Source organism: Barbus barbus (genome assembly GCF_936440315.1).
Source record: "Barbus barbus genome assembly, chromosome: 39".
NCBI lineage: Eukaryota > Metazoa > Chordata > Actinopteri > Cypriniformes > Cyprinidae > Barbus > Barbus barbus.
In genome coordinates, this window is record NC_136717.1 from 12295269 (window position 1) to 12308875 (window position 13607).

At 37.9% G+C, this 13607-nt stretch overlaps 1 protein-coding gene across 2 annotated transcripts in view; it reads left to right on the forward strand.

Annotated features, from left to right (window-relative positions):
- The first annotated feature begins 6338 nt into the window (after positions 1 to 6338).
- The window catches only part of LOC306859084 (PRKC apoptosis WT1 regulator protein-like), a 68378-nt gene continuing 61109 nt past the window's right edge, over positions 6339 to 13607 (forward strand). Inside the window, exons 1-2 of one of the 2 annotated variants that reach the window (XM_079399903.1) lie at positions 6339 to 6433; positions 6616 to 7117. In XM_079399903.1, coding sequence (XP_079256029.1) covers positions 6653 to 7117 — 465 coding nt within the window. In that variant the 5' untranslated portion in view covers positions 6339 to 6433; positions 6616 to 6652. Of the gene's footprint in view, positions 6498 to 6615; positions 7118 to 13607 lie in introns of both variants that reach the window. The other variant, XM_079399902.1, reaches the window with a different exon arrangement.

Sequence of the window (13607 nt, forward strand, 5' to 3'; positions counted from 1 at the left end):
GACACATCTGTCATCAATTAAAAATCATAGCACTTGTTTGCGTGAAGCCATACGAGGGTGTTTAAATGGTGACATCCGTTTTCATTGTTTGAATTGTTGCTTGAATTTTCTTGTTGCATTTCTCACAGAACCACAATAGTGGTCGTTTCCAGACTTCTTGTAGGACTGCATTGATAAATGTGCTTGGCATCAAATGCTGCATGTTCTCATTGTGGCATGAAGAGCTCAAATAATGCAATAATGCTTTGAGTATAAGAGCCTGTGTGGGTAGTAATTGCACATAGTCATGCAGTGGGACTTTTGTCTTTAATTTAAAAAAAAAAATAATATTTTAGAAGTCTGCTAGAGACCCCTTCATTCTTCTGGTTGTACCTCAAAGCACCTTCAGATTTGTACCGTGACAAAAACTAATGTGGAAAAGATCAGTTGGAGTGTTTCCCGGTTTAAAAGCAGGAAAAATACAAGAATCCAAAGCAATTATAGAAACAAATAGATTCCGTACTTTCATTTTTTGGTGATTTGCACCAGCAGGCCAACCTGGATCAGTTGCAGCAGTGTATGTTCATGCTTACACTTGAGTTATGCGATCGAATAATTCATACACAAACACACAAGGCTGTGGAAAACATGAATGTGAGCAGTTTATTGCTTGGTTGATTTTGCAAGGGAAAACTGAGTCATCAAACCTTGATGAATGAAGTTCAGGCTAGTAAAATAAAGAATAATCATAATAATGAAGATAATCGTCATAATTCACCCATTAGTCAGTGCTGTGTTTGTTCTAATAATACGGGAAGTAATGCTGTCTGTCAAATGCATACGCCATACTTGTGCTATTTCTGCAGTATTTGCTGTATGCATAAAATACAGAATGCCTTAATTCATTGTTTGATTTGACTGCCAAAAGTACTATTACTTTTTTTTTTTTTTTTTTTTTTTTTGATGTTCTACAGAAGACTTTTTTTGTGGACATATTTCTTTTGCTTCAGTTTTTTTCTTGAGCAGGATTTTTTCCCCCTGAAAATGCCAGTTAATGTTATTATATTGGACTAAAACTCTTTTTGACTCTTATTGTCTTTGTGACGCTTAGAATTTACCTGATAATTATACATTTCTCAGAGATTAGCAAAACTTACTCGGGGCTTTCTAGTGATTTTATGTGATGAAATGTGGACAGTCTCTTGAATCAACATTCCCCAGCTGAGTTGTACCGGTATATTTCCCTGTAATGAGACCAAAATTAGAGATCTTTAGGATATCTGAGGACTTACTCCCCAGTTGACCTCATTCACATCCCCTTCTGTAATTTCTGTTCATCTAACTAAAACTTAATTATCTGCGGTGACCTGAACGACATCAGGAACCTCCAATTCCAGGCCGGTGGGCTGCAGCTGAATATCTGGCACCTACCCAGAGATCAGCCTCCAGAGTCGAGGCTCATCTCTTGTTCTCCTGGATCCGTGGCACGCTGTCAATTACCATAGAAAATAATTTTGTCTGGTCCCTCAGTTTGTAAAAACAAACAGAATCGTGTCTACAGTAATGCGCTTACAATGGAGGTGTATGGGGAAAGACACCCAACAAGACAAACATAAAATGCAAACTCAGTTGAAAATATCACCACTATGCTTTAACATTGTTAATGTCTGTACAATGTTGTTTCCAATTTTAAACTCCTGTCATGACTATACAATGTCATTTAACCTTTTAACTTTGTAAGGATACCAAAAAAAAACTCTTTACAGAAAACATCCACCCAGAACCAGATACTAACTAAGTTCATTGGCCTAAAAAATAGTGCTGTTAAACAATTAATCGCATCCAAAATGAATGTTTTTGTTTATATAAATATATACATGTAAATACATGTAATTGTTTTCAAAATATATACTGTATGAGTGTGTATTTATATAAATAATAAATATACACAGTACATATATTATGTAAACAAAAACTTTTATTTTGGATGCGATTAATCATGATTAATCGTTTGACAGTACTACTAAAAAACTATTTAGACAAGTTTTGTGCAGAAGTATTAATATCAGTGCTAAAAATCTGAATGGCTTTATCTACTGGGCATACTTTGGAAACTCTGTGATATTTTCCCATAGACTTACATTGTAAACGCTTTGTTAATATGATCTTGGTGTCAAAATTACTCACATTTTCTGTGAAAAGTTATATCTAATTTTATAGCTTTTGCCATGACAAAAAAAAAGTGTGATCAACATTATGTAAAGACCCAAATGTAATAAATTATTATTTGTAATAAACTGTCGATTGAGCTTAACTTGTGCAAAACCTAGAACATTAATTTAATCTACTTCAGCTGCGCTGCAAACTTCAGATTGGGACGTCAAATGTCTTTCTTCAAAAAACAAGCATGAGAAGATGACTAAGAAAACATGCCACTATACAGTTCAAACCTGATTGGATAAGTTATGTATTGTGCAAGATGACTATTGTTGTGTTGCCTACAGCGTTTGGTGGTTTAATCATTTCAGTTCATGAATAAAATCACATGGTCACCCCCAGAAGAGCATAATAGCTTATTGGAACATCAAGAAACGAATCAAAAGTTTCTGCAACAGACTTTCTTCATTTTACAGCTTTTGTGTCTTAATAATACATGCTTGACATTGGGTGAATAAATGAGTACTGCTGATACTTTTTAGCGTGTGGTCATTTTGAAATCTTTCCCGTGACCCCGTTCAACCGTGAAACATGCTGACAATAGTTTAATATACTAATTGAGGAGCATCTGAGATGTTTGGGGACACAAAGTTACTCCCAGTGCCACCGGCTCAAATGAACTGACTGGTTAAAATATGGGCGGCACACAGAACAATCCAAATGACCCATTTTGCCACCCCTCACCCATCTCAGCAGATGGCACTACACAGATGGCATGGTCATGGTCCACCGTTACAGGACAGACAGGGGAAGTAATGGCCAAGTCTGCGCTTTGTAATGATTACAATGGTTTTGGGAGTCAAAATGACCAGAAGTTGCGATGATCATTAACGATAATGAATAATAAAAAGCTAACTGTTGCATTCTGATGAAAATAAACGGTTTTTCATCATTTTTCATTACTTGAATGGTCCTGCGATCTATTAAAGACACAAAAATTATTATTTGAAGGTACAAATATTTAAAGGTATAAATATAGTTTAAGATCATTTAGACTGTGATTATAAAAGAATCACAGATATGCTGTTTAAATGAGTTTTTAATGAAGTATAACACTGTATGACACTGTAGGATAAGCAGCATTTATCATGTGATTGGTCAATGTCCAACAGTATGCAGTGATGCTATTAATCTCATGCTTGTTAATCATTTCATATTAAAAATGACACACAGTGGCTTCAAAATGTATTTGGACACTCTCAGGATTTATTAACAAAATATCAAGCCAAGTGGCATTTATTATAAATGTGCATGGACACTTTTCAAGCAAACAATGGTTTGGTTTTCAGTTTTGAATGAAATCTGAAACTCATCCCATGACGCAGGAAAATGTCTGTCACTCTAACGATCCACTAAGTCAATACTTCGTCTAAAATAATGGAATAGGTGGTTTGAAGGTTTCAGAAATATATCAAAATTGAGCCAAATACCACATGCTTGTTCTCTTGGGGTGTAGATTATTTTACAAATATCTGAGGGATCCATAAAAGAATGAATCGGTTGAAAGACAGTATCGTCACAGAAGGCGTGACTTCAATATCTCCTAAAAGAGCTTTTTCAGATAGAGTGAGGGAATCGCTCTGGTGAAGCAAACATATCACAGCTTTTTAGAAAAGACCCTGACTGATAAGAAAGCAAACTAAATTTAATTCTCAAAGTGTGAGTGACTCTCCACTTATCTGCTCCTTTGGAAAATGCATTATAGGTATGCTAAGTGGAATTTACTTAAAAGGGAAGTAAAGAACGGTCCAAAGCAGTGAGTGACAGATGAGTGTTTGTGCTGTGAGTAAGTTTCCCCAAAGCCCACTGAAACATTCTAAAAATGCATTAGCGGGATCTCAGTATGTACATCACAGGCTATTTATAGACCAGGCGCCTTAATGTTTCCCCTAAAGATTTCTTCCAATTATCTCTGCCAGTGTGTACCGAGAAGAACCAACTAGAAAGATCTTAAAGTGATAGTTCACCAAAACTAAAAATCCTGTCATCATTTACTCACCCTCATGTTGTTTCAAACTTGGTTTCTGCTGAACACTAAAGAAGGTATTCTGAAGAATGTTGGGTTAAATTGCTGGTATCCAATGACTTATTTCAGAATTATTTTTTGGGTGAGCCATGCCTTTAAATGAAAAGCTATTTTCTATGGCTCTGTGGGCTTTAGAAGCAATTCAGCCATTAAATCTCTAAACATTTAGAGAACTGAAGCATTCACCAGCTGCTTTTTTTTAAAGAATTCTTTGCAAATTCAAGGACAAACCCCCTCTCTTTCTTCTGTGGTCTCTGTTATAGGTTTGGATTGTATACGCTGAATGGTTTGGTGACTCAACAGCACAGACTCATCGAGCCATGTTCTGAAAAACTACTAGAAAATTCCAGTCATTCAAAGGGGGTTAATCAACATAAGTGCCATGGCGTTAAACAACAAATTCCTACTTACTTTAGTCTTGAGTTCTCTTATGTCCTGAAGAGAGAGCCTAAATTCTGAGGAATACAATTTGAATCTAATCAGATCAATAGGAATCAAAAGAATGTCTAAAGGACTTTGCATATTGGGCACAAAATACTAAGGTTTTTTTTTGTTTGTATGTGTGTGTGTGGTCAATGTATCTCCCAGGGGACCAAATCCCCACAAGAATGGTAAAAGCTGAAATATTTGACATTGTGGAGACAAAGTTTCAGTCCCCATGAGGAAAACAAGCTTATAAATCAAAATGCTGAATGTTTTCTGTAAGGGACAGGTTTAAGGGATAGAATATAAAGTTTTTCAGCAGTCATTATTCCAGTCTTCAGTATCACACGAGCCTTCAGAAATAAGTCTAATACGCAGATTTGGTGCTCAAGAGAAATTTCGTATGATCAGTGCTGAAAACAGTTGTGCTGCTTAATATTTTGGTGGAAAACGTGATTTTTTTTCAGGAATAGTTGGTGAAGACTGAAGACAAACAAACAAACAAAACATTTATTTGAAATATATATATTTTTTTTTTTACAATGTAGAAGTAATTACTTTCACCTTTGTAAAAATAAATAAATATTATTAAAGTAAATAAATAAAAATGAAAGGACCTGTGAAGACCAGAAAAGGTCCCTCAAAAATAAATGAGAAAATAGCCTACAGATATATGGCACAACATTTTGAACATCAGTATTCACTCACTGGCATTTTAGACACTCGAAAATGATAAAATGCCAGTTTCTGAACCTCCGTTATCTAAGACATCGAGTTCCATCATATCTGAGAGTCCTCAGGTCACAAACACTCCAGCTCTGCACAACAGTGACTCATGCTCTCCCGGGACCTGTGTGGGAGAACAGTCCATATTCATCACAAACCAGTGTGACTCATCTCAGAAAAATATCCATCCATCCATCCATCCATCCATCCATCCATCCATCCATCCATCCATCCATCCATCCATCCATCCATCCATCCATCCATCCATCCATCCATCCATCCATCCATCCATCCATCCATCCATCCATCCATCCATCCATCCATCACTGTACAGTTGTATTGCTGAAGGATTTCCAGCATAACAAACAATATAAAAATAATAATAGTGCAAATAATATACAAAGATATTGTATCATTATTAGTGCAAAATAAAATTAAACTACGGTGAAATTATCTAAACTAACAGTGCATGGTAAATACTAGTTATTTATTCTAATTTAATTATTCAGAGGTGGATATTAGTGAAGTATTTTTACTTTACTCAAGGTAAATTTGAGAAGTATCTATATTTTGTAGTATTTTTCTTTGGAATACTTTTACTTCGCTACATTCCAAAGCATAATGTTGTAGGCTACTTTTTACTGCACTACATTTCATAGCCTAAATAAAAGTTGTTGGCATTTTTTTTTTAATCTTTAATAGCCTACTAACATTAAAAATGTAGGCAACTTCCTTGCACTCAAATAAACTTTGAATGACTTTTACTTGAATAAAAGTAAGAAAGTACTAGATTTCTAATGTAGGCTAATGCAGTATATTATATTTAATATGAAATGTACGCTAGTGCAGTAAAAAGTACAATATTATGCTTTGGGATGTTCTTAATGTGCCAACGGTAACGACAACTCTCTATCGCCGTCCTTTCGGCTATTTCCGTTCATTTCCGTAATAACTCGGAAACTCCTCCGAAGAGGGGCAGGACTCGGCGCTCGAGGGAGTGCGCCTGTAACTAATCCTGTTCATTCCACCTGGACTCCTGACGAGCCTTCATGCGCGGAGCAGGTGAGCTTCACCGGATATTATCTTTTGAGACAGCACGCACTTGGCAGGTTTTGAGTCTTTTAAAGTGAGTTCATAACAGTTACGGTCAACTTTCAACTTTGTGATTATTTTAAAACACTCTCCAAACACTTTTGAAGAATGCGGTGGATCTAAAACGCAATATTTTGTTTGTGTTTACAAAGTGATTTGGGCGGCACGAGACAATTTGAAAAGGAAACCATGGCAACAGGAGGATTTAAATCTAACAACGCAACGGACTTTCTGGAGGAATGGAAAGCAAAGCGTGAGAAGATGAGAGCAAAGATGCTTGGAGATATCGCTGCCTCTACCGGGAGAGCCACTGAGTTAAACAACAACGGCAGCTCGGTTAACTGTGTCTCCTCGTCGTCCTCCTATCCGGTGAACCGGCCTTCCTCTGTGACTGCTTTGAAGGACGAACCGAAGAAACCCGAGCCGCCCGGGGAAAACTTGAAGACGCCGGAGAAAGTGAGTGGTGTCCCGCAGGCGGAGATCTCGAGCCCCGCTGGTGTGGATGACAGTGATAAGGAGAGTCCCACACACAGCAAAAGCAAAGAGAAGAAGAGCTCAGGGCCCAGCGCCAGAAAGGGCAAAGGACAGATAGAGAAAAGGAAGTTAAGAGAGAAGAGGAGGTCAACAGGTGTTGTCAGCATACCGTCCAATGAGGTGAGTTCACTTGTTTTAAAGTTAACCATTTCATCCAGGTAGCAGCAGTACTGTGGTGTCAGGTGATATTTGTAATAACAATACCCATAGACGATACATTTCCAATGTATTACCATTGTACTTCCAAACACATGGTAATACTGTGGTACTTCTTGTATAAGAATTCCCATTTCTACTGGGTTGCCTTCATTGCAACCACATTTTTATGTGGACAAATGTTTGCCAAACTTTGTAGATTAGGTATAAAAACATGGTATTAGTAAAAATATACAAGTATTTTGCCATGATAATGGATAATGGCCATGATGCTTTTATGTACATCATGTTACTGAAGGATTGACATATTTATATGCAATTTGTGTACCATAAAACCCAATTATTCCAATGGCACCATGTCAAACATAGTTAGAAAGTATTACTTGTGTGTAAATGGCCCATATACTGAGTTGCAACCATACTTTGTAAATTAAGTGTAGAAACATAGTATGTTTGGAGGGCAACATGGTCCATAATGGTCATAAAACCAATTGAAATGTTTTTTTGTCCATTATTCTTTGATGTATACCATTACACTGAAAGATTCATTATTAATATGCTGTGTATTTACATGTATTTCAAAGCATATTTTCATATTAACCATCATGCTAGTTTCCAAACAATATTTACAGCATAGTAATACTGTGGTACTTGTGTAAATGATCTGTCGGCCCATATCTACTGAGTTGGAGTTGCAACCATATTTAAGCCTACTTACAGACAGTATCCTAAATATGTTTTGCAACAAAAGTAGACCAGAATGTGTTTGCCATTGTAGCCAATGGTACCGCCGTTCAAAAAAGGTGGCAATACCATGGTACCTTTTTGTAGGTGGTCAATTGGTTCATTTTTTTTTTTTTTTGGAACCACATTTGCTATGTAGATCTTAACCTATCCCTATGTGACCACAAAACATGGTATTAACATGGTTTTATCATTCTCCATAAACATGGAAATACCATAGCACCTCTTTTGTAAGTGGTCTTTTAGTCCATTTGTGCCAAACTGGCACAACCACATTTGCTTACATTAGACACAACTCCAGCCAAGTTATGTTACTTAAGAAAAAAGCTTTAATCTAAAATCCATCATTAAATGTCACTCCATCAGTTCACTCGCATGCCTTCCTTATGTAATGTATGTGAAAAATCTGTTAAGTGCAAGTTCTCCTCCAAACAAGGTACAGGGTTTGATCACTAACAGATTGAGATAATATTATACATATTTTCTCCATTTCATGGTTTATAATGGCTGTGGTTAGCAGAATAACATTCTATATCATGTGATGTAGCTGTTGGAGAACATGGTACGACTGTTCCTCTAGTTTAAGAAACTTTATCAGCTGATCAGTTCACCATAACAGTTGGCCTCCAAAACATGCCAACTGACTCATAAGTTTCACCACTGCTATCTCTCACACTTTCAACCCGTCATGTTCAACCCCGCATGAGTAAAGGGAGGCTTGTTAGTGTAGTTTGCCATTGCAGTACACACTGGAGCTGTGAATGCATGCATTCCACCCCGCTCCGCTGCCCCGTGGATAGTTACTGTTGGAGGCTGACCAGTATGTCTGCTTGGGCTGAAGACATCCTGTCATTAGCCTCTTGTGCTGTGCCAAGGTAAAGTAGTTTGGGAAGTTGGCGCAGACCAAGACTTAATGTTAGGGTGTCTTTGAGAGATAAGTGTGCAAGTATACACACTCTTGCCCCATGGTCTCTCTGGGGCTGTAACTGCGAGAATGCATATGTGGGGCTGGTTAAATAATTTATCGTTTTGGTAATTTATTCTGTCTGGGGTTGAAGCGAGGGAGCATGACATGCAGTTCGAGCGCTCTATCTAGAGTGTAAGTGTGAAGGCAGTTAATGGCTATGACATGCTGTCTAAACACATTCAACCAGGGTCCCATCACCTGAAACTATCATTTATGCCTGATATGGTGTCCAACCGTATGTCTCACACCTCTTGGACATATCAAACAGGTCCAATGTCTGCTTGGTTTTGTGAAAAGGCCCTTATTATCCTTCCCTGAACTGCTTTGAGAAAAGATATGCAGTAAACCAGACATTTGGACTTTCCGTAGGTCGTTTGCCTGTACTTCCTGCTGTGGCTTCAAATTTATAGGGCTCATTGTTCCTCAGTGTGCATTTAGCAGCTCACTGTGAGTTATTGGACTCTTGCAGAGCCTCCCAGCTCTCTGCCCAAAACCTAAACTTTGCTTCCCACTGTCTTTGTGATGGGTGCTGATAACGTCTATAAAGCCTGCCCCGAAGTTTGGCTCACAGTAATTAGTTAGTAATTCATTGCTGCCGACTTTGCAAATGAGCATGCAAACACCTTAAGTGGACCTTCTGTATATGTGTATGTCCCACTGTAACTTTAATCCGTAACGTGTTTGTTTAGTATTACAGATCTGAAAGTTCATATCACCAACCAGAATGTTTGATAAATGTTCCCTTGCTACGTATGTTTAGCTAGGGTGACTGAGAAGTTTGTTTTAATTTCTGAGTGTTTGGACCAGCGCTGCTCTAATAAACGCAAATGCTATTGTTTGACATCTGGCTGAGTCTCAAACTCCTCACGACCCGTTTGGAGATAAAAGCCTCCATGTCCTGTCTGGTTGGCGGTTTTCCATTTCAAATTCCAAATCCAGCATAAACAACGACATTCTCAACTTTATGTGGTGTGAAAACCTTGAGCTGGTGTTTGCACAGGAGAACTGGAGATGAACCTGGATACGTCTGTCCATCAGCAGGGCGATCATTTCATATCTGGATGGAATTCACAACCCTGAGAAATAAATATTTATGATTGCTTCTTGCTGAAGGAGTTGCTAGTGGCAAAAAGCCAGGTGTTTTTTTTTTTACTATCTGAGAGGAAGTTTGGCAAATGAGTGAAGTGACATACTGCCAAGTATGGTGACCCATACTCGGAATTCGTGCTCTGCATTTAACCCATCCAATGTGCACACACACAGCAGTGAACACACACACACACCGTGAACACACACCAAGCTTGAGTAGGTCTACATACTGCAGCGCTGAAAGAGATCATAAGTTACGGTTTACGTTTTGAAGCCCTTGGGAATTTGCTGTACATTTGTGACATTTGAACAGGAATCTTGAACTAACTGGCAGATGTTTGGCATTGGGAGCAGTCATGTGGATGAAGAACAGTCCTTAACAATTCCTTATCTTCTGCTTCTGGTGACCTGTAGGGTCTGGTTAACCAAACAAGCTCCTCGTACAAGAAAATCACGACTAGAGGAAGTTGAAATGCTTCTGTTGAAGCACTATTTTCTTGTGGACTGCTGTGTTTTAAACATGCAGTTGTTGATCAACTTATTGTTAGCGGTCGGTGGCCTGTTGTTAAATGTCAAAACATTGACACCTTGGTTAACTGCTGTTGTATAATGTCAAACATAAAAATTTGTTTTTTAAATTTTATGACATTGTACATTTGCCGTTGTTGGCAACGGTCTACTGCATGGAAGGTCACATCAACACTACAAATACCTGAGATTCAGTCATGGGTAAGAAACCAACCATTAACACTTTCTCCTTTTGTTTTTAGGACATTCCACGCTATGTACCAAGCATAGTTGACTATTTTTGGTAATCTTTTCAACAAGGGAAATTCCTGCATTTATTTGTTACCACTGATATTTGTACTAGAGGCTACACTGCATTCATGTTCTCCACCACAAGTGTAATGCCATTAAATGGAGATTATGAGCAACTTGAAAGTTTTAAAACTGAGGGCTTGATAAACAGGTAGCGCCTCACTTTATACTCAGGGTCCCGCTACGAGGCTCTGGGAAGGTCCCTTGGATGTCTGGCCTTGTTAATGTACCGCTCAACAGTCAAAGCATGATGTACTACATCCATTTAACTGTTGGACCAAATCAGCACACATAATCGAAGAGCTGGAATGCAAAGAGACTAAGACTCCCTGTGCTGGCCCTCTGAGTGGTCACCCTTCTCTTCAGATTACATTTCGCTCCGTCTTACCTAGCTGTCCGGTCTTTTCAAGCGTGACGCAGACTGTCTCACGTTCAGTTCAGAATTTATGCTCTTCCTTGTTTATGATGCATGACAGGCATTGCCATTTTCTCTGCGAGCCACGATAATGATGCATATATGATGATAGCACTGCCTTTTGCGTTTGGATTGGTCTCACTAAGGAACACAATGGTCACGGTGTGTGCACATGAATTAGCTAGCTGGTTGATTGTGACAGTTGTGCGTTCATCACTCTTTCTCATTGGTGTAGACAGTGTGTAGGTATGAACTCTATAAATAGCCCCTTTCCAGGCTTGTGAGTTTGGACTCGCTTTTTTTGTTTGCTTGAGAAATATCTCAGTGCTTTGTCAGCGTCTCAGTGACGCATTGCTGCAGATTGAGTTGTCACTTATTAACGTGCACCAGACACCACATAGAGAATGAACTATATGACCTGTTGCTCAAGTATATTTGTCTGTGTTCAAAAGTGGTTGCTTCTTGGTTCAATCTTTGAAGCCTTTAGTATCAGTGGGCAGAGTTCAAAAGAGGAACGAATAAGTTGTATAAGCTGAACCATGTGTAGGGGAAGCTACTGTGAAATTGTAGCTTCCCAAGCAACTCATAATTAAACTAAACTTAGCCTACAGTGCATTTTTTTTGCCTTTAAATATGTTTTAACCAGACATGACATGATAAACCGGTTAGCAATAAAAGGTATTTTAATATATATATATTTTTTTTTTTTGTCATAAACCGCAGATGAGTGGCACTGCATTTTGGTGGTTGCTTGATTTCTTTTTCTTCAGCATTGCACTGGGTTGTTCTGCATGAAATGTCATTGGACTGAAGTACTGGTCCTCATGCATATTAATCATCAGCTGTAGATAGAGACTCATTGTAGATGGAAGAGACTAATTGTGCAATGTGAGTTCTGTATATTGCCCACACAAGTTTCTTTTGATTGTGTTTTGTGGATAAGTGTCAGCATTTACATGTTCAAACCTTTCATTTCGAACCTAGTTGGAATCTATGATGTGCTATATAGTGTGCACACACACAGAATATTTTAAGTTGTAATAATATTTTATATTACAGTTTTTACTGTCTTTGATCTTATAAATGCAGCCTTGGTGTGCATAAAAGGCATCTTTAAAAACATTAAGCTCAAATTTTGGATCGGTAGTGTATTTTTGTTGTTAGATATATAAATATATAATGACAAAAATACAAAATATTAATATTAATATAAAAGGGTTTCAGAGAGTGCATTTGATTACAATGTAACAAAAACAAAAACAGTGACAGCAATTTGGCACATTACACTGAAATTCTTTGAAAAAAGCTGTTTCTGGAAAAAGCTGAGCTAATGTCAGGCTACTAAAAAACTAGTTAGGTTTGTGTAGCTGTTATAGTAACTGCAACACTTTCACTTTGTCAATCCGTATTCAACAGGGAGCACAAACACATTGGCCAGTGGGCAGTGTGAAAAAATTGTATTCAGTGTGTATTCTTGAAGCAAGCGCAGAACACTTGGAGAGAGATGCCAGCATGTTTTTAATGATATCGGCTAACACTTTGTCTCACAGTGATTATTTACATGGCTGCCTGTTAGCTTTGATTGTGTGCGAGCAGAAACAATGATTATAAAACGGAGTGGATTTGGCCAGTAGTTGTTTTTGAACATTCCTTTCAGCAGGGCGCTTGGTATGAGTCAGTGGTAAAACCAGGCCACTCTGCGTGATTAGGCATTAGCTTGTCTGCTTGCATTCACCACTGCACAACAAGACAAACCAGCTCGCTTTTTGCTTTCTATTTTTCTTTTCTTACTATCATCCTTGGATCTTTTCCCCCTCCATCTGTCATCTCTCACTGTGTCTGTTTTCTCTTTCTGTCATGTGGTGTAAAGCGTGCTGATTGGTTGGTATTTCAGGATTTCAAATCCGTTTCACCTGATACAAGATACTTGTTTATTATAGGAGCAAAGAGCAGAAACAGAAAATTATGTATAGTTGAGTCATTGTTACAGTTGTTTTTGTTACTGTTGGTTTTAGTATTCATGCAGTATTCATGTCAATGTAATGTGAATGAACCAATAAACTTAGTGGGCCTCATTCTTGAAACATTCATAAATATAGAAGTAAATTATGAGTAATTTGCGCGTAAAATGGACCTTCCCAAAAGCTCTCCTCTGGATTCACAAACGCTTTTTTAAACATCCCATTTGATAGTTAAACATGCGTATGTTAATAAATTCCAATCATTTGTAAATAGGGTGCTCGTACACACTCGTACACAATCAGCATAATCCCCTAGTATCTAATTTTACTAGTATCTCATTTTGAAGAATATTACTGAATATAAAAATGCAGTAACCAGTAGGGGTGTGCGATATGACGATTTTTGATCGTGGACGATAAAAATGTCTCCACGATCTGCTTTTGAAGAAATATCGTAGT